This window comes from Labeo rohita, chromosome 13 (assembly GCF_022985175.1).
Source record: "Labeo rohita strain BAU-BD-2019 chromosome 13, IGBB_LRoh.1.0, whole genome shotgun sequence".
Classification (NCBI taxonomy): domain Eukaryota; kingdom Metazoa; phylum Chordata; class Actinopteri; order Cypriniformes; family Cyprinidae; genus Labeo; species Labeo rohita.
Window position 1 is genome coordinate 23,157,971 of NC_066881.1, and position 19,854 is coordinate 23,177,824.

General features: G+C 37.6%; 1 protein-coding gene across 1 annotated transcript in view; it reads right to left on the reverse strand.

The window, feature by feature from the left end:
- zfyve26 (zinc finger, FYVE domain containing 26) overlaps positions 1-18,502 on the reverse strand; it is a 32,553-nt gene extending 14,051 nt beyond the window's left edge. Inside the window, exons 1-21 of the mRNA XM_051125739.1 lie at positions 18,409-18,502; positions 17,667-17,938; positions 17,395-17,470; positions 17,219-17,299; positions 13,923-14,412; positions 13,279-13,403; positions 12,903-13,067; positions 10,644-10,732; positions 9,897-10,030; positions 9,631-9,822; positions 8,746-9,339; positions 7,168-7,338; positions 6,923-7,074; positions 6,228-6,471; positions 4,807-5,070; positions 4,624-4,734; positions 4,335-4,516; positions 2,670-2,904; positions 2,488-2,593; positions 1,572-2,407; positions 217-413 (exon numbers count right to left, since the gene is read on the reverse strand). Coding sequence (XP_050981696.1) covers positions 217-413; positions 1,572-2,407; positions 2,488-2,593; positions 2,670-2,904; positions 4,335-4,516; positions 4,624-4,734; positions 4,807-5,070; positions 6,228-6,471; positions 6,923-7,074; positions 7,168-7,338; positions 8,746-9,339; positions 9,631-9,822; positions 9,897-10,030; positions 10,644-10,732; positions 12,903-13,067; positions 13,279-13,403; positions 13,923-14,412; positions 17,219-17,299; positions 17,395-17,470; positions 17,667-17,857 — 4,635 coding nt within the window. The 5' untranslated portion in view covers positions 17,858-17,938; positions 18,409-18,502. The remainder of the gene's footprint in view (positions 1-216; positions 414-1,571; positions 2,408-2,487; positions 2,594-2,669; positions 2,905-4,334; positions 4,517-4,623; positions 4,735-4,806; positions 5,071-6,227; positions 6,472-6,922; positions 7,075-7,167; positions 7,339-8,745; positions 9,340-9,630; positions 9,823-9,896; positions 10,031-10,643; positions 10,733-12,902; positions 13,068-13,278; positions 13,404-13,922; positions 14,413-17,218; positions 17,300-17,394; positions 17,471-17,666; positions 17,939-18,408) is intronic.
- Positions 18,503-19,854: the final 1,352 nt, after the last annotated feature.

Below are 19,854 nucleotides of genomic sequence, written 5' to 3' on the forward strand. Positions count from 1 at the left end.
CTTATAAAATCAGAGAGAAGATGACATGGTACTACAGTTTTTTTTCCTGTTAATACTTACTGGCATGTTTATGCACATTAAAGTGTCTTAACATAAAGAATAGTTTTTAAATTATGGGAACACAGTTAATACAAGCACATTGCAAAACCAAGAATTCCTTATGCCAGTCTTATACTGATGCAGTAAATAAGTAGAGCATTGCTGTGTCAGACTGACCCGTTGGTACATGTCAAGCTCGTGTTTTCTCTGCTGAAGCTGCTCTCGGAGTGGATCCTTGGTGTCCTGGTCACTGAGACAGAATTGCAACAGCTCTAAACACTGTTGTAAAGGCCAGCGGTCCAAACCCTGCAGAACCACACGTCCACGCAGCTCCCAGTCCCTTACACGAAACAACTGCTCCACACTGCTGCATTCTTTACAAAGAGACATATACAAAGATATCTGTTAAACTAGAAGAAATATGTCAAAGTCATTTATGTGCCAAACTTCTTGCTGCCAGCTGGTGGCGCTATGGCTACAACTGGATATTGGCATGTAGCACAGCACTGGCCTTTAGATGTCTTGGGGCCAGGATTCTTACCAAACATGTGTAATCCAGTGCAGTTTGGACATTGCATGTTTAACTTAGTGTAAAACAAGCCATTTCCTGTTGTCAGCAGGTGGCACTATAATTATAACAGTATATTGGCCTTTAGGGGTGTTCAGGCTAAAACTCCTATTGAACGTGTGAAGTTTTTTTTTTTTTGGGGGGGGGGGTGCAAATTGGACATTGTATGGCTGAGTTATAACAACTTCCTTTTACATGGTGAAACAACGAAATTTGTCAGGCTGCCATGGACATGCCCTTTAACGAAAACTCAAGATCTTCGCAATTTAACACTGCAAAGGCCTTTAGATTAGACTGACTAAATATAACGTTGATGTCATGACTATAACTGAATATGGGCTCAGGACAGGACTTTTATCAAACATGTGAATTTTGGTGCAGATCATTGTGTGGCTGAATTACAACAACTTCTTGTTTCATGGCGAAACATAAAAGTTTGTCAGGCCGCCACAGACACGCCGTTCAATGAAAACTCAAGATCTTCAAGATTAAATTCGGTGTTGATCTGTTTAAATATCTAGGAGGAGTTTGTTCAAATACAACACCTGAAAAAAGCAAAAACAGCACAAAACTTGCAAAGAAATTTCAAAATAACAGACTTCCTGTTGGGTTTTGGACTTCGTACCACACTTTTTTTGTAGGTATTGGGTGTGTTCCATGTGTCCATCAAATTTCGTACACGAACGTGAAATGTAGCTCAAGGGGCACTTCGTTGAAGTTTTATAGGTGGTGCTATCGAGCCATTTTGACTCACCCACTTCTGAAACCCATATCAGATGTAAATTCTCACCACTGTTGGCGTGTGCAAAAGTTTCATAAGTTTTCGAGCATGTTTAGGCCTTCAAAAATGTGATTCATTTTGGAGAAGAAGAAGAAACTGAGTAATTCCAACAGGGTCCTCGCACAACTGTTGCTCAGGCCCTAAAAACTGTAACAGACACTATGTCACCTAGGTAAATCTTACCTTGCAGAGCAGTGCATGCCAGTAGTTTGTCCCGGAGTGCCCCCTCCTGACTGCAGGGTTGTGCATACAGCTCTAGGAGGTCTAAGGCTCTGTTCAGATCACCCATGTTTAGTGCTTGCTGGAAGGCCTCAGCAGCCATTGCTTGTCCCACATTGCTCTGCAAGCCAGAAAACAACATTCCCACCACAGGCTTCCCACAGAGAGCCACCCCAAGACCCTCATCTGCTTCCAACGAGACCCCTAGAACTGGCTCAGCCATGGTCCGTAGGTACATTCTCAGGATAGGGAAGTTTTTAAGCAGGGCTTCCCCTTCTTTTGAGATCTGGTCACCATCCAAAACCACCTCTTTACGCCCAGATCCGCGAAAATAGCCTGACCAGCCAGAGGAGGTCGCCCGGGTCACCCCACCCCGACTGGCACTGAGACAAGCCAAGGCGGCGACGAGAGAGGAACGGGACTTCAGGAAAGACAGCGCAGATGGGGTGAGGAGAAAAGAAGAAGGAGGGCATGAAGATGGTGAGGGTGGAGAGGTGGAGAGACTGGTGGATGTAGCAGACACGTCCTCCACTGAGACCTCAGACTCAGAACTGAGGTCGGAGGTTGTGGCAGGGTCAGAGAGGTCAAGGGAAGGGGCGCACTCCTGAGCATACTGCTGGAGAATTGAGGCAATGCTGGCTGGGCAAAACACCCCACTGTTAACCCCTGCAATCCTTGGTTGCCCCTGAGAAGAGGTTACAGCTCTAGAATCCAAGAGAGGGAGAGTTTCACAGCAGCGCTGAACTACAACCTGCTGCACACTCAAACGCAGCCGCTCATGTTGCAGGAGAGACAGAACCCTGCAAACAAAGACATATGTGATTGATTATAAATATTTGCACATAATGCAGCAGTTTAAGAAAGACAGATCATTATTTACCTATCAGGTGACACCTGTCTGTCAAACAGCAGGAGAGACAGAAGCTGGGTAGGTGACTGAAGCAACAGCAAAAGAGGATTTCCAAGTTTCACTTCCATGGACTGATCTAAGATCAGATGCACAGCTCTTAATACTTTATAGACATGCCATTTCCATAATTCTGTTGATAGGGGAATTCTTACCCTCTGACCACAGACTGCGCACTAGTACTGAAGCCAACACATTGACGTAATCAAGGAAACTGCGTATGTAATCTGGTCTGCCAGAGGTATTGTTAGGCTCAGACGGGCAGAGCTGGTCCAGATACTGTAGGAGTTGTTTCATAGCAGTCCGTACTGGGTGGGAATCCAGTTCAGACTGCTTAAGACCAGCCTGTTCAGCCAGAGCCGTCAAGAGAGAGCTACCCCCCCAAAGCATCTACTGTAGGAGAACAAAATGAATAACATAAATTATATTTTAAAGGGGTCAGGCCACAGAAAATTTTGAATAAGCGTTGTGTTTGATGTAATATCACATCAAAATTAAAAAAAAAAAAACTTCCCAGTCAATTCATACCATTTCATGAATATACGCTGCAAAAACATCTAACTCCTAAGAGAATTTACCCTTCGCAAACAGCTTGATTTACAGGCGATCTGACCACTAATAACACCGAATCTGCCATTCTGTCCAACAAAAAAATCAGACAGGACAGTAGATTAACTTTGGTGGACTTAAACTTGAAAAATGGTGTGTATTGATGTTTTTGCACTGATAATCATTCATGTTTATTTTATGCTTTAAGTAAAGAAGAAAAGGCAATCAGTTCACGTCAATTGATCTAATAAGGCAATACAGTGATCTATTTCCTCTTTGCGTCTCGATGTTTTTTTTTTCCACTGTGTGAGAACATAATGTGTAGTGTGAGAGTGGCATTGTTTGTCAGACATAGGAACAGTAACTAAGAAGGGCTGGATTTTGCAAAGGGTCAATTATAATTATGACAGTCTTCAGAATTGAATTTATGAGATCAAGAATAAAATATGAAGTAGACATAACTATTACTCTCAGAATTTCTTTGTCAGTTTCAACTTTTATTTCATGATTCCTACATTTTTATTTCAGTTTTGACTATCAATTGTTTTATTTCAGAATTTTAGCTTTTTGTAATGATTGTCAACTTTTATGTCATAATTCCTGTTTTATTTACAATTTCCTCTTATCTCTTTTTTGTAAGATTTGTCACATCTCCTCTCATAATTTCAACATTTTAAGACATAATTGTTTTGTAGATGGGCTTCCATTAAAATCAGCCAATGAGAATCAACAACAAAAAACATTGTTTATATATTGTATATGGTTCAGTTCTAACCATACATATGGTCCTATTAAAAGTCTGTAGACTACAGACAACAGATTAAAAAAAAAAAAAGATTTAAGAAGATAAAAGAGTTATTTTTATTTTCTTTGTACACAAGAAGTATTCTTGTAGCTTCAAAATATTAAGGTTGAACCACTGATGTCACATGGACTATTTTATCAGTGTTTTACTACCTTTCTGGGCCTTGAATGTGATAGTACCGTTGCTGCCTATGCATGGTCAGAAACTTTTGGATTTCATCAAAATATCTTAATTTGTGTTCTGAAGATGAACAAGGGGTTTTATGGGTTTGTAACGACATGAGGGTGAGTAATTCATGACAGAATTTTTCATTTTTGAATAAACTAACTCCTTAACTACAACACAGCGGGCACAAATTTTGAACAATTCTAGAAAAACCCAGAAATTCAATGAAAATCATCATGTTTTTAAAGTGCCATAAAGTTTCAGTGTGCTGAAATGAGCACAAAGATAATGCCAAGTTCACTTTGCCAATACCTGAGGTGTTAGTGGCAGAGGTCAGGGTTTGAAGCGTGACCTCTAGGCGCTGATTCAGGTATAGCCGGGAGGCGATACTCTCCTCTGTTAATGTTGAATGACAAGACAGCAGCACTTCCTGGGCACTACAGCCAAATGGGCTGCAGACAGCATTTTCCTCCCCATTAGAGTCTAGAGACGAAAGATGTTAAAATAAAGAGGTTATGTAAGGTAAAACTATAGTTTTACCTTACATAAGGTAAAATACAAGTGTGCGGAAATCTTCAAACTTGTTTTACTTGTTCCTTTGCTGGCGGAGGTTCTATTAAGAATCTTGCTGATTTGCTGCAGTACTGAAGGGAAGCCTCTAATACCGTTGGCATGAGGAACCTTTGGATCTACTCGTACACCTGTAATAGACAAAATAGGTTAGGATTCAGCAATAAAGATGGCTCAGTTAAAGATCCTTGATGCAAACTCACCTCTACCCTCCAAGAAGCTGCTAAGTCTTCTTTCTGCAGTCTCAAGCAGCTGCCTTGAAGTTTTCCACAGTTGGCACTGACAGCAGGAGAGGTCAAAGGCTGCCATAGCTGCAGGGCTCAACTCTTCCAGCAGGGGTCGCACGAGGTCTGGGGAGTCTATAGAGCACTGGGAGAGCCAGTAATTGTCCTCTAGACAGGGTATAGGCCGGCTCGAGGTGCTGAGTAACCGTTCAGCCACATCAGAGATAGAATAAAAGGCCATGCCTGAGGAAAGAAAGACACCAAATGAGAAAAAAGGTTTATAGATATCACTACTTTTCAAAAACATTACACACTTCATTCTTTCAGTTGCTGGGCTATGTATATAGTGTTATATACAGTTGAGGTCAAAAGTTTACATACAACTTGCATAATCAGCAAAATGTTAATTAGTTTACCAAAATAAGTGGAATTATACAAAATGCATGTTATTGCTTATTCAGTACTGACCTGAAAAAAAGATTTTACATAAAGGATGTTCACATATAGCAACTATTACAGAAGGTTCAAACAATCACTGATGCTCCAGAAGGAAACAGAAGGTATTACAGGTAAATTTAGGGTAAATTTAACTTATTTTGTCTTTTAGGAAACATGTATCTTCTGTAGCTTCTGAAGGGAAGTACTAGATGTACTAAAAAAATATATTTAGTCAAAATAAGAAAAATATACACATCCTCATTCTGTTCAAAAGTTTCCACCCCTGGATGCATTGTTTTTCCTTCTGAAGCATCAGTGAGCATTTTAACCTTCTGTTATAGTTGCATATGAGTCCCTCAGCTGTCCTCAGTGTGAAAAGATGGATCTCAAAATCATACAGTCATTGTTGGAAAGGGTTCAAATACATAAAAATGCTGGAAACCCAAAGAATTTATGGGACCTAAGGGATTTTTCTAAAGAACATTGGGCAGTTTAACTGTTCAGGACAAACATGAACAACTATCAATAAAAAAAAAAACAGCTGTGGATCATTCGGGTAACAACAGTATTAAGAATCAAGTATATGTAAACTTGATATATGAAAAGAAAGTGAAAAAGTGACAGCGTATTGTCAAGTATGGTGACCCATACTCGAAATTGGTCCTTTGCATTTAACCCATCACGAGTGCACACACACAGCAGTGAGAAGTGAATACACACACACTGCCCGACTCTCTAACCATCAGGCCATGACTGCCCCAAATATGAAATATTTTATTCAGGTCAGAGCCAAATAAACAATAACATGCATTTTGTATGATCCTTCTTATTTTGGTAAACCAATTGGTAAACTAAATAATATTTTGCAGATCATGCAAGGTGTACGTAAACTTTTGACTTCAACTGTAAAAACAGTCCTATGTCATGTCCTCTTTAGATAGTAAAATTTGTTTGTGCAATACCTGCAGCTGCTGCACTCCCAATGCTTTTAAGTGTTAATCTGCTGCTGCTGCCCATTCTTGTCCTGCCAGCTGGAGCAACACTCACTGTGCCCAGACCCTCTGAAGATGAGGACGACGAAGAAAGTGACTGGCTCTCTATCTTCTGCTCCACCTGAGCCAGCTCAATCAGGACCTCCCGGTACCGGTCCATAAAGACCAGTTCACCTGCACACTCAGAGTTTTCCAAGCCATACATCGCAATCACCTAATAAAAACATAACAAACACATGGCATTAAAAAAAGCCCAAACGCATGGATCTGAACCAACAATGAAAAATTAGGTCCACACAGAATAAATTAGTGCAAAAAATGCTTAAAATGTTTCTCAGATTCCTTTTAGACCTGCTACTATGCTGGCTGTACCCTTAAAGAGATAGTTTTCCCAAAAAAAAAAAATTACTCATTATTAACTGTCAATAATTACTGCTACATTTCTGGGACTGGGAACATTTCAGTTACATGCTGTATATGCAGGGTCAGAAAGCTCTCAGATGTCATTTTGTGTTGCAAAGATGAACAAAGGTCGTGTGGGTTTGGAACAACATGAGGGTGAGTAATTAATGACAAAATGTTTGACAACTATTCCTGTAAACAAAAACGGTAGTAATGTCAATACACAGTAACTTCATCATTACTGAAATGACATCATGTCTCACCTGCTGGGCCTCTATGTAGGTGCCTCTGCGTATGCAGGCAATGAGGAGAGACTCAGGTGGGGAGAGCATAGCAGGAACCAGCCAGCTGTGTGGCCCACCACACGGACACACTTCAGTCCCACGGCACACAGCCCCAACACACACACCGCCATCTGCAAGACAGCACAAGCAATAAACAATGTTAGCATTTAGAAAGGATGTGGGAAGGAAGTTAAGAAGGTGTGAATGTTTTTGTGTGAACTGACCTGAGGCGCTGGTGCTGACCTCCCCGTTCTGTCGTTCGGGTGAAGGGTGTCGTTCAGAGCGATGCCGGTGGTTTTTTCTCTTCCTCCGAACACCTGAACCGCTGCTGCCACTGCCCTGGCGTTTCAGAGGAAATGCTGGACTGGGAAGTGGAGATGGAAGGTACAAGCCATCTACAAATACAAACACACATATATGTTAACACATACACTATCAAAAGTTTTTGAACAGTAAGACATTTAATGTTTTTATAGAATTCTCTTCTGCTCACCAAGCCTGCATGTATTTGATCTAAAATACACTAAAAGCAGTAATATTGTGAAATATTTTACAATTTAATTTATTCCTGTGATTAAAGCTAAATTTTCAGAATCATTACTTTAGTCTTCAGTGTCACATGATCCTTCAGAAATCATTCTAATATGCTGATTTGCTGTTCAAGAAACATTTTTTATTATTATTATCAATATTTAAAACAGTTGGGTACATCTTTTTTCAGGATTCTTTGATGAATAGAAAGATCCAAAGATCAGCATTTATCTGAAATAAAAGGCTTTTGTAACATTACACATAAACATATGTACACATACTATACCATTTAAAGGCTTGGAGTCAGTATCATTTTTATTTTTTAGAAACTAACACTTCGTTTAGCAAGGATGCTTCAAATTGATCAAAAGTAATGATAAAGACATTTATGTTACAAAAGATTTCTTTTTCTAAAAACTTTCTATTCATCAAAAAAGTTTTACATGTATATACAAATACAACAACATGATAATAAAAAAAGTTTAACTGCAAATCAGAAATATAATGATTTCTGAAGGACTATACGACTGGAGTAACGATGCTAAAAATTCAGCTTTCAAATCACAGGAATAAATTACATTTTAAAATATATTCAAAAAGAAAACAGTTATTTTAAATAGTAAAGATATTTCGAAATTTTACAGTTTTTGATGTACTCTGGGTCAAATAAATGCAGGCTTAGTGAGCAGAAAAGACTTCTTTAAAAAAAGATTAAAAATCCTATTCAAAAACTTTTGACTGGTAGTGTAATTTTACTATTCAAAAGTTTGGGGTCAGTAAGATTTTTTTTTTAAATCGTTTTTAATGCTCAGCAAGGCTGTGTTTATATTGTGTAAAAATATTATTGTTATTATCATTACAATTTATTAAAATCTAAAACAACTATTTTCTATTTTATCTTTTAGAATGTTATTTATTCCTGCAATGGCAACGCTGAATTTTCAGCATCATAATTACAGTCTTCAGTGTCACATGATCCTTCAGAAATTATTATAATATGTTAATTAGGTGCTTAAGAAACATCTCTTATTATTTTTAATTTTGACAGTTGTGCTGCTTAATATTTGTGTGGAAACTATGATACATTTCACAGTTCAAAAGAACTGCATTTATTTGTAATGTTTTTGTAACATTATTAATGTTTTTACTGCCACTTTTGATTATTTTAATGCATCCTTGCTGAATAAAAAAAAAAGACCCAAAACTTCTGAACAGTAGTATATGTATTAAACCCTTGCATGAATATCAAAACACTACATCATATTTCTCACCATTCCCATTTCCATGGTTGCTAGTAACAATCTGCAGTCTCCACTGGGCTTCTGCCGTGTATTTAGACAATCTCTGTAACCGGGCACTGAACGTTTCTGCAGTAACAGAACATCCCAGACTCTCTGCCAACTCCACATCGGCCGCAAGCGCCCTGCCGTCCTCCTGCCCGACTCCACACACGCCCTCCAAGCCCTCTCTCACCAGCCGCAGAATCCCCTCCATTACACTCAAGTCCACCAGAAACCCCCGACACCCTGACATCAGGTGGCTAAACTCAGGGATTATCTGATCAGACTCTCTACTTTGGATCTCTTCTTTCAATTCCTCCATCTTTCCACCTTCCTGTTCTGCTTTTAAGACGCTCTCAGTTGTGCTCACATTTTTGGTATCGTTTAGTATCTTTTTTTCAGTGTTTGTGTCTGGTTGGGTTTCTGTGCTGGTGCTGATCTGATCCGATTGTGGGCTGAAGTCAGAGTCAGAGAGGAAGAGGAGGGAGAAAATATTCTCCAGGAGTTCCAAACGGAATAATGCAGGAACAGCTTCCAGGTACAGCTGACATTCTGATAAGTAGTGCTGGAATAGATCAGAGCATCCTGGGAAGAGTAAAGAATGAAAGGTAAAGTATGTCATCACATCACATGTCATCACTGAAACTGTGCCATACACATTTACAAGAAAAAACACGTTTTGCACACCTATTTGACACACCTATTCAATCTTTATTTTCACCATTTTTGAACAATAAAGTCACCCAAACTATGAAATAGGAACGGGAAATATTAAAGCTCTTAACTAATTTATTATTAAGATTGGTTGATATAACAATGGGAAGAGACATTATTTTTGTTTTCCTAATAGAAAAAATAAAACAGCAGCACTTTCACCTTCAGTTGGCTCATCCCCTTGACCCGCCTCTGTCTGCTGCTGATGCAGAGGCTCACAGTCCAGGCAGCCTGTGTGCGTGTGTGCATTCACACAGATGGCGTAAAGGGCATACTTCATGGCACAGAAGCCTCGAAACAAAGTGATGTTCCGCTGAACAGAACTGCTGGGTGACTCCACTAATGAAGGATCTCCTACAAATGCAGAACAATAATTTAAAGTTTCTGCAGATCTGTGTGAATTCAAATTCACCCCTTGTGTCTTATACCTGTTCTTTGCAGCAGTTCCAGAACTTTGTGCTCCTCGTATTTGGTGAGGGGTGTCAGGGAGTGCAACACATACAGGGCAGAGTGATTGTCCAGCATGTGTAGGTGACCCAGCAAGGCCTCATGGGATATCCCTCTGTGCAAGTACACATACTCGTAAATAAACAAACATATGCAATGTATGCAATATGTTCAAAAGTTTGGGGACTGTAAGATTTTTTTTTTGCAAGAAACTAACACTTTTACTTAGCAAGGATGCATTAAATTGATCACAAGTAACAGTAAAGACATTTAAGATGCTACAAAATTTAAAATCAATGAATCTGAAAAAAAGTCATCACATTTTCCAGAAAAATAATAAGCAGCACAATCATTTTTAATATTGACAAGAAAAGTTTCCTGAGCACCAATTTAATGATTTCTGAAGGATCATGCAACAGTGAAGACTGGCGTAATGTCTGCTAAAAATTCAGCTTTGCCTTCACAGGAATAAATTATATTAAAACAAAAAACAGTTCTTTTAAATTTTAATAACACTTTTTTTTATTGTATTTTTGATCAAATAAATGCAGCCTTAGTAAGCACAAGACTTCATTCAAAAAATCTGAACAGTAGTGTAGATTAACAAACAGCATTTAATCTCTAAACAGGAATGATTTACATAACGTCCAAGTTTTTAGCATGCATTATTGTGGTTAAATCTACCATTTCAAAAAAAAAGAAAGGGTACAAACAGTGTTTTAACTCACGGGTTGTTCTGGTCGCACCATTCCAGCACACCAAGTTGAGAGGACAGAGTACAAGCTAACTCACTCAATACGGAATCATTTTTCTGGGGCTACAGAGAGCAAGAAAGAAGGAACTTATTCATTCATTTACATTCACACACACTAATGTGAAATTATTATATATTTAGTTTAGGGCTGTCAGTTTAACACATTAACTTAATTAATTAGTTATGAAAAAAATAACGCAATTAAAATATTTTAACGCAGTTAACGCACTGGCCCCGCCCATGGACCTTATATTTCATATAGTTGACTTTTGACAAATATGATGCAGAGCAACAACTCCACAAATGCAGTTATGCCCTAAAATTCAAGATATTGGTGCAAAAAAAAGGCCCTTGTATGTGTTTTGTCTCATATTGATACATTTACATATATATCACACGGGCAGCAAGAGCAATTTGACACTGATTTTGACTTGCTGATTATGTCCCGATCTATCACGAGCTTAAATGTGATTTTATACAACAGTTCAGTAAATAAAAGGTTGATATTGTGTTATATTGTAAACACAATATAATGTGTTTTTGCTCAGTTTTGCAAAGAGCATATTACCTTTAAAGCCAAAGCAGAATTGTTGCACGTCTTCAAGCAACACAGCAGTGTTTGATTTCTGAATGAATCCGCGTTTTGAACGAATCGTGTGAACTAATGATTCAAAGGCCCATTCATAAAGAGAGCTATTTACTTTATTCCTGAATGAATCAGCCCTTTAAGCTAATGACTCATAAAGATATTTACTGCCACCTGCTGGCAGATTTAGGTCCTTATTTAAAGTAGCCTATCATTTCATTAAAAAAAATAATAATAAAAACTAAAAAATTAAAGGGACAGTTTACAAAAAAAAAAAAAAAAAAAAGTTAATTCTGTCATCATTTACTCACCCCCATATCGTTTCAAACCTTTCTTTTGGGGAACATAAAATAAGGTATTTTGAAGACTGTAACAAAGCTGTTTTGGTTACCAATGACTTTAATTATATGAACAAAAAATACTGAGATATTTCTCAAATTATCTTCTTTTTTTTATGTTCCATAGTTTACATTGCAGCCTAAATGTTTATGTGCAATAAACCTTTTTGTTGAATCAAATAAAATATTTCTTTCTAAAGCTACAAAGTGTAATATCTACTTGATGTTTTCTTATTTAACACAAAAATAGCTTTAAATCTTTTGTGGGTCCTTTCACAGTAATTTTTTTTTACGATTAATTAGATTAATTATTCAAAACATCATGTAATTAATTAATTAATAATTAGACAAAATATCAATAACTTTTCTTCTGAATGCCATCTCCTATATCTAATGAAGGTGTACACGTCATTAAGTGTTGCACAAGGAAACATGGCACATTTTAAAAAAGCTCAAGATCACACGCCTTAGCTGGAGGGGATTTTTTTTTTTATTAAAGGTTTATTTCTTCTGTTTTTGCGTTCATTAAAATAGGACAGTATTTTATACAGGAAGAGAAGTGAGACAGGGAGGCGGGGGCAGGATTGAGAAAGGTCCAAGAAGTAGGTCCTTAAAAGTTTACTGAGCATGTGTAGACCTAATCAGACAACACAAAACTTCCTTGTTTAAAGTCTTTAAAAACACAAAAAAGGCAAAATCTACCTGAAATTGCTATTTCTGGATTGTCTGTCCAAACTGATTTTTTGACAATGTTATTTTTACAAGGTACTAGGTTGCTACAATAAGTGCTTGTTTGGCGTGTATTTTGTACCTTTTTACATGCCAACATTTCTATGGAACTATTTGAAGGAGTTGTTTGCCACACCAATCTATTATTGTTCTATCAACTCTTTGGGTTAGTTCACCCAAAAACAAAAATTCTGTCATTAATTACTCACCCTCATGTTGTTCCAAACCCGTAAGTGCTTCATTCATCTTCGGAACACAAATTAAGATATTTTTTATGAAATCTAAGAGCTTTCTGACCCATAGACAGCAATGCAACTACCACATTCAAGGCCCAGAAAGGTAGTAAGGACACTGTTAAAATAGTTCATGTGACATCAGTGGTTCAACCTTAATTTTATGAAACTATTAGAATACTTTTTGTGCACAAAGAAAACAAAGACAACAACTATTCAACAATTTCTTTCGCATGCATGTGGTGTTGCTGACGTGGAACACGCTTGTGCTGCGCCTTGTTTACGCACACGCGTTGTGAAACTCTCAAGGGAGGATACTTTGTACTGTCGTCCAAATGACTACTGACCTGTTGGTGATGTAGAACTCCAAGAAGGGTCTTGGCAGAATCCAGGCTTTGACAATGCATCCAGCCCAACAACAACAAGAGGCGGGACAAAGGCTGAAACTCAGCCTGCAATAGTGTTTCCAGTTTGGTGAACTCCTCCCGTTTTATGAGATCTAAACCAGTAAGCTGCAAACAACAAGGATAGACTATTGCAATTATAAAACTAGAGGAAACATTGTGTTGCTTTCATCTATACACTTTTATAAGTGTTATTTTTCAGTGAATGAACTTTGATGAAGTTAGTCTCATTAACTAACTTCAGGAATTAAAACAGAAACAGAGACCTTACACATTCACTTATTTCTAGGCCTTTGTTTGTCTGATTGTGTACACCTACCAAGACCTGCTCCAGAAAGTGCTTTCCAGTGCTCAAACACTCAAAGTAAATGGCTTTCCACACCAAATGCTTGTCACCATGACAGCACAAGCCAAGCATGACCCTTTCCAGATCAGGCAAGTCAACTAGAAGGAAATAGAAATGAGTTTTTGACAAGCATCAACACAATGTCTGCTTAAAAACATAAAAAAAAGATCACATGCAAATGGTGTGACAACAGAAGACTTTTTGGGAGGAAACTACGACCACATGAGCAGAAGTGTGAAAAGTCAAAGTAAAGGAGGTTGCACACACACCAGTAACAATCTCCTTCACTTCCTTAATACAGAACACACAAATTGGAAGCAAAACCACTATTAATCATGGCTCAGATGTGCATTTAAAAAAAATTGCATTGCACTTTAAAAATAAATGCTGTAATTCTGAATTTTCTGTTCATCACATAATCCTGAAAAAATGCATCACGGTTTCCACAACAATATTACGAATATTGATCATTAACAAAAGAGGCAAACCTATTACTAGTGTTTCATTGTCAGTATTTGGCTACAAGATTCATAGAAAAAAAAAATAACACATTATTACAGAAACAAAATGTAATTTCCTAGTTGCCTGTATGACCACAATAATCTTAATTGACTCACCCTGTGTGTGTGGTGCTTCTCTCAGCAGTTTCTGTTTGAGAAGTTTAAGTGCTGTGGAGCAGTATGCCGTCAACAGAGCCTGACCCTGCGGCCTTAGCAGGCATCCCAGAATTCTCTCCTCCGTCATCGGCCCTTCTCTAGCCGACCACAAACCCTCCCACAGGGTCTCTAGCTGAGCATTTGACCTTTCCGGCCCCCACGGTGCTAAGGCCAGCACTGAACATACCTCTTCAACCCATTTCTCGTTCCTTTCATACACAGGCACGTTCACTCGCTCGGTGAGGTGCTGAATGAAGACATCCTGTAAGGCGTGATCTCTGGTATGGCCTGAGTGCTGAAGGAAGCTGATGAGAGAGTGGCAGAGCCGCGGCTGCTGGCAGGTTAAAAGAGAACGGAGGCAGGATAGAACAGCAGCGCTCAGTGGAGGGGTGGAATCACCTGGAATCTTTCCCTTTACTTTTTCAGAGTACAGGAAGGCTTCGTGCAGCTCCTATAGAAGATATAGAGCAAAGGAGAAGAAAAAAAGTAGGGTTTCTTAGAAGAGACAAGAGAGCAGTGAGTTTATTGATTTATTAATGCTATATTACACTGCTGCAACATAGATCTAATATAAACACGCAATTTCTTTCCCAGCTGTTTACCTTCACAGACAAAACCGACCGTTTTTGTAACTCGTGTGTATTTTTAACATAAACTTGTGTGTATTTGACAGTTTAAGTGCAATAGCATGTGAAAGAGAACCTAGTTTATTACTCACAGGCCGTGTGACAGCTGTTTTCTGTGTGCACTCAAAAAGCCATATATCAGAAGTTTAAACTAATATGGTGTAAAACGCAAGATTTTAGCACGATACTAGATGATATTTAAAACCAAATGGATGTTTTTTAGCAGAGTATCTGAGGAAATAAGCTGTAAAAGCACAGTCCTGTTCTGAAAAAGGTATGGGGTTCCATTTGTGCCAAAAAAGAGGCGAGTGCTTTGTGCTTTGTACTACACATTTGTCTTTGTCTACAGTTATTGCCTAATTATTCAGGTAAATCAGTATATGTTGACGTGCATGTTGTCTGTTGACGTCGTCTTAATCTGTCGTCCTGTCGTCTTTTTCTGTTTTTTTACTGTTGTCCTAACTGTCATTTTGTTCTGTCGACCTGTTCTGTCATCCTTACTGTCGTCTTGTTCTGTCATCCTAACTGTCATCTTGTTCTGTCGTCCTTACTGTCGTCTTATTCTGTCATTCTTACTGTCGTCCTGTTCACGGCGGTCAAGTGAGCCGCCATCTGGATTTGCTGCACGTCTATAGTGGAATTACGGTACGGAGACAAGAAGCGGCCAAAAAGCTGACGAACATCTATATTTCAGCGGTTAAAATTTAAATGTGCTAGAAAACAGGGAAAAAGTATTTACAAAACGTATATATATATATATTGTTCATTATAGAAGATACAATTATATTACTTTTGAATACATTATACTGTAAAGTTTTCTAAGACAGTAATAAGAAACTTTTAATAAGAAAATTTAATAATGCATGTAGAAAAAAAGGAGCAATCATTCAGTGTTAGAATGTATTTTAACAAACTTTATTTTTTCAGAAAACTTTACAGTATAATGTATTCGAAAGTAATATAATTGTATCTTCTATAATGAACAATATATATATATATACACGTTTTGTAAATACTTTTTCCCTGTTTTCTAGCACATTTAAATTTTAACCGCTTAAATATAGATGTTCGTCAGCTTTTTGGCCGCTTCTTGTCTCCGTACCGTAATTCCACTAATTGACGTGCAGCAAATCCAGATGGCGGCTCACTTGACCGCCGTGAACAGGACGACAGTTAGGATGACAGAACAGGACGACAGTAAGAATGACAGAATAAGACGACAGAACAGGACGACAGAACAAGACGACAGTTAGGACAACAGTTAGGACAACAGTAAAAAAACAGAAAAAGACGACAGGACGACAGATTAAGACGACGTCAACAGACAACATGCATGTCAACATATACTGATTTACCTGAATAATTAGGCAATAACTGTAGACAAAGACAAATGTGTAGTACAAAGCACAAAGCAGTCGCCTCTTTTTTGGCACAAATGGAACCCCATAAAAAGGAGGCGGGGAGCATCAGCTCATTTGCATTTAAAGAGACATGCATGAAAACAGCATGTTTCTGCTTCCACTCAAAATAGGCATTTTTAAAATTATATAACAAATGATTTGGTATTTTGAGCTGAAACTTCACAGACACATTCTGGGGTTTCCTTTAAACACAAACTGTGTTCATCTTTTGTTTCTTATTCTGACGTATATCTGAGTTAAACGACTTCTCAAATGAGAAAAAACAAAAGTAAGACTGCACTTGATTTTGACTTTCAATAATAGTTTATAAATCTCACTTACACAATTAACAACAACATCATTTGCAATTTGGTACTTGTGAGATCATTTCCTCATAAATTAGACCAAAGATCTGTTGGTTGATTTGGGACAAGGATTAAAGATCTTTACTAAATGTGACCCTGGACCACAAAACCAGTTGTAAGCAGCACAAGTATATTTGTAGCAATAGCCAAAAATACATTGTGTGGGTCAAAACTATCGATTTCTCTTTTATGCCAAAAATCATTAGGATATTAAGTAAAGATCATGTTCCATGAAGATATTTTGTAAATTTCCTTCTGTAAATATATCAAAACTCAATTTTTGATTAGTAATATGCATTGCTAAGAACTTCATTTGGACAACTTTAAAGGCGATTTTCTCAATATTTAGATTTTTTGCACCCTCAGATTCCAGATTTTCAAATAGTTGTATCTCAAACAAATACTGTCCTATCCTAACAAACCATACAACAATGGAAAGCTAATTTATTCAGTTTCAGATGATGTATAAACCTCAATTTAAAAAAAAAACCTGACATTTATGACAGGTTTTGTGGTTTCAGGCTCTTTACTGAATGATTTTACTGCCTAAGGAGATTAAAAAAAATTGAAAGAAAAAAAAGGATTTGTGGTAACGGAGTAACTTAACAAGCGTCTATTGCAAAATTAAGACTTTTAGCATGGAAAGTGGATGCAATATTTCTTGGAAAGAAAAAAAGTGCAAAAACATACTGTATGCCTTGCTCAACTGTGCACATGTGCACAACAGCAACTGATAGAGTCGAACCTTATCAGAGTTCAAAGGAAACTATCTGAGGTTTGTCAACAAAAAGCCATAAAGTTGTTTCAACAGTGTCAGCGCTACCATATTTCGTACTCTACATGCAGTAGTTGGAAATTAATCATACCTTAAGTATAGACAGTGGCACGTCTCCAAGTTCTTCTAGAAGCAACATGAACTCCAGTTCTCTCTTCACAGACCTGCTCACCTGCAGAGAAGGTAACCATAACGTGAATCAGGAAAAGAGGTACTGACCACAGGGATGAACGCTTAACGCATCCATAAGAAATTATATCCACACACCTTTATTTTAGTCTGCTTTTCCAGAACTTGAAGCCAATACCAGGCCAGTCTGTGAGGGCTGCCCACTGTTTCCCACCTAAGTATAAGCAATAGAAAAGCAGATGTGTAAAATGAAATGTTAAATATCTCTTACAAAACATTTACCATATTAATAACCACAGTTTCCGTCTAAAAGTAACTAGAACTATTGTAACCACTGTCAGCAGAAAGAGAAAAAAATGTATTTGTTTACATTATTGGTTCTGTTGTTTATTCCTGTCAGGGTTGCTCACCTGAGCGGGTATGGGTGGGTAACGATGGCTTTAACGATGTCATGCGGGCGATGAGGATCATCTCCGCGGGCATCGCCGAGCTGACCCACGCAGGCTGCCGCAAGCTCCCACTCACCGCGCCTCAAACACCGGGTGAAGAAGCCGAAGAGCTCGCGCCTGGAGGTCTCTTCTTCACGGCCAAACGGGTGCATGATAGATAGTCCGCTTTAAGTAGTCTCTTGAGATCCACGGACAGATTACTGGCCTCAGGTGTGTTATTAAGTATTCCACATCTAAGAAAGATACGGGATAGAAAATGAAAGGAAAAAAATATGAGCGGTTTTGTAACCTTATATCATAGGCGATATCAGATCAAATTCAGAATATATGCACACATTTTTAAAAAGGTAAAAAGCATTTATTTTGAACAAAATAATAAGACATAATAATATAAAAATGTACAATTGTACAGATTTCATTTGAAAAGAGCAGAACAGGTTAATAAGGTTAAAAACTGTTATAAAGCAGAAAAAGTTACAAGAATAATGTCAGCATTTTTTGGACTTAACGACCTCCATAACGTGTTTACATTGCGATCAGTTTGTTTTAAACTTTGGCTAAAGTGAAATAATGACAGCAAAACAACAGACACTGCCCACCTGAAATAGTTTGGAGGAGGGCAAATTGACTACACCATCAAAACACTGTACATCGCTTTACTCTGAAGTACAAGAATAAATAATTAATTTAAATCAGCACTTACGATTTTGGATTGTCCTTTATATCTCAGACTAGAGAACAGCGCGTTCAAATGCGCTTGGCATCAGCTGTGTGTGGCCATGAGAGAGGCGAGTCATGTGACTCGATCAGCTGATTCAGGAGCTGTCAGTTCAAGGGTCAAAACAATAGAAATTAAACAGGGGATAAGAATGGCAATTGCAATGAAACTGTGTATCACAGCTGGGCTTCTAATTAATTAACATTTATTCTTTTTGGTGACAATTAAATTGCTAGTCTTCTCTCAGGCGTAAATAACTTTACTGTGGTTGCTGATGTAGTCAGGTGATACCTGATACTTTTCTCAGCGCTGGAAGGATGATCCAATCACAGTGGTTTGTGATAAATTATTTTAAAAGACATTTTATTGGCAGTCCCGTAGTTGATTTTAACCTAAATTTAGGTATTAATTATTTAGATTGACAGATTACAATAAAATTAAATTGTATTATGTTTAAAAATAATCAATTAAAAAAACAAAAGGGGATTTCATCGTTCTGCTCAACTATAAGCGACCCCTACTGGAAGACACTTAGATTATCTTTTGTGTAATATTTGCATCTAGTGGTTCAAAAAAGCCATCTTTCTTTAAATATTAAATACAGTTCAATTTTGATGGACAGTTGTTGTGACCTGAAATCTTATGGATTTATTGTGAAAATGTGTTTGTTTAAACATTATATTGTGATGACCACCAGAATTTAAATTGATTCAACTGGTTATAATGGGAATTGTACTGGTTTTAATGGAAACTGTAATTGTGCCTATCCTTCTGACTACCAGCTATGGAGTTTTGTGCTCTGTAGATGACATTATTTTTAGCGATTTTTCCAAGACCTTACATGTCACAGTTTTAAGCCTGATGTCCTGTAAAGAGCACATTCAGGGCTTTTTTTAAAGATACCAGATGTTTGGAAGTTTCACCATGATCACTCTCTCCTTGCTCTTTAAAAATGGCTGACATTAAATTAGTGATCAAATTCAACACCCTTATGGAAATACGGTACTATTTTGCAGTGATCATTTAAATCTGTCAAATTTTCAAGTTGTTTGTCATAAATCAACATCTCAGGAAAATGTTATGGTGTTTCAAATCAAAATATGAATTTCTGTTATGAAATCAGGACATCAGTTTCATGCATGCCCACTGTAGAGGGCACCAGGACTTAAATCATGTTTATTAGGCACTTTGAGAGACACAGGAAGTGAATAGGGAAAGAAATTATATATGAATATTCCTATGAAATATTACATATTATTATGAAAATCTTACCAATTATTACTCCCATTATTACACTCAGTTTTTCATTATATGTAACCATGGACCACAAAATCAGTCGGATTTAGATTGAGATTTATGAAATATGAATGAGATATGACAATATTTGCTGAGACTATTTGAAAATCTGGAATCTGAGGGTGCAAAAAATCA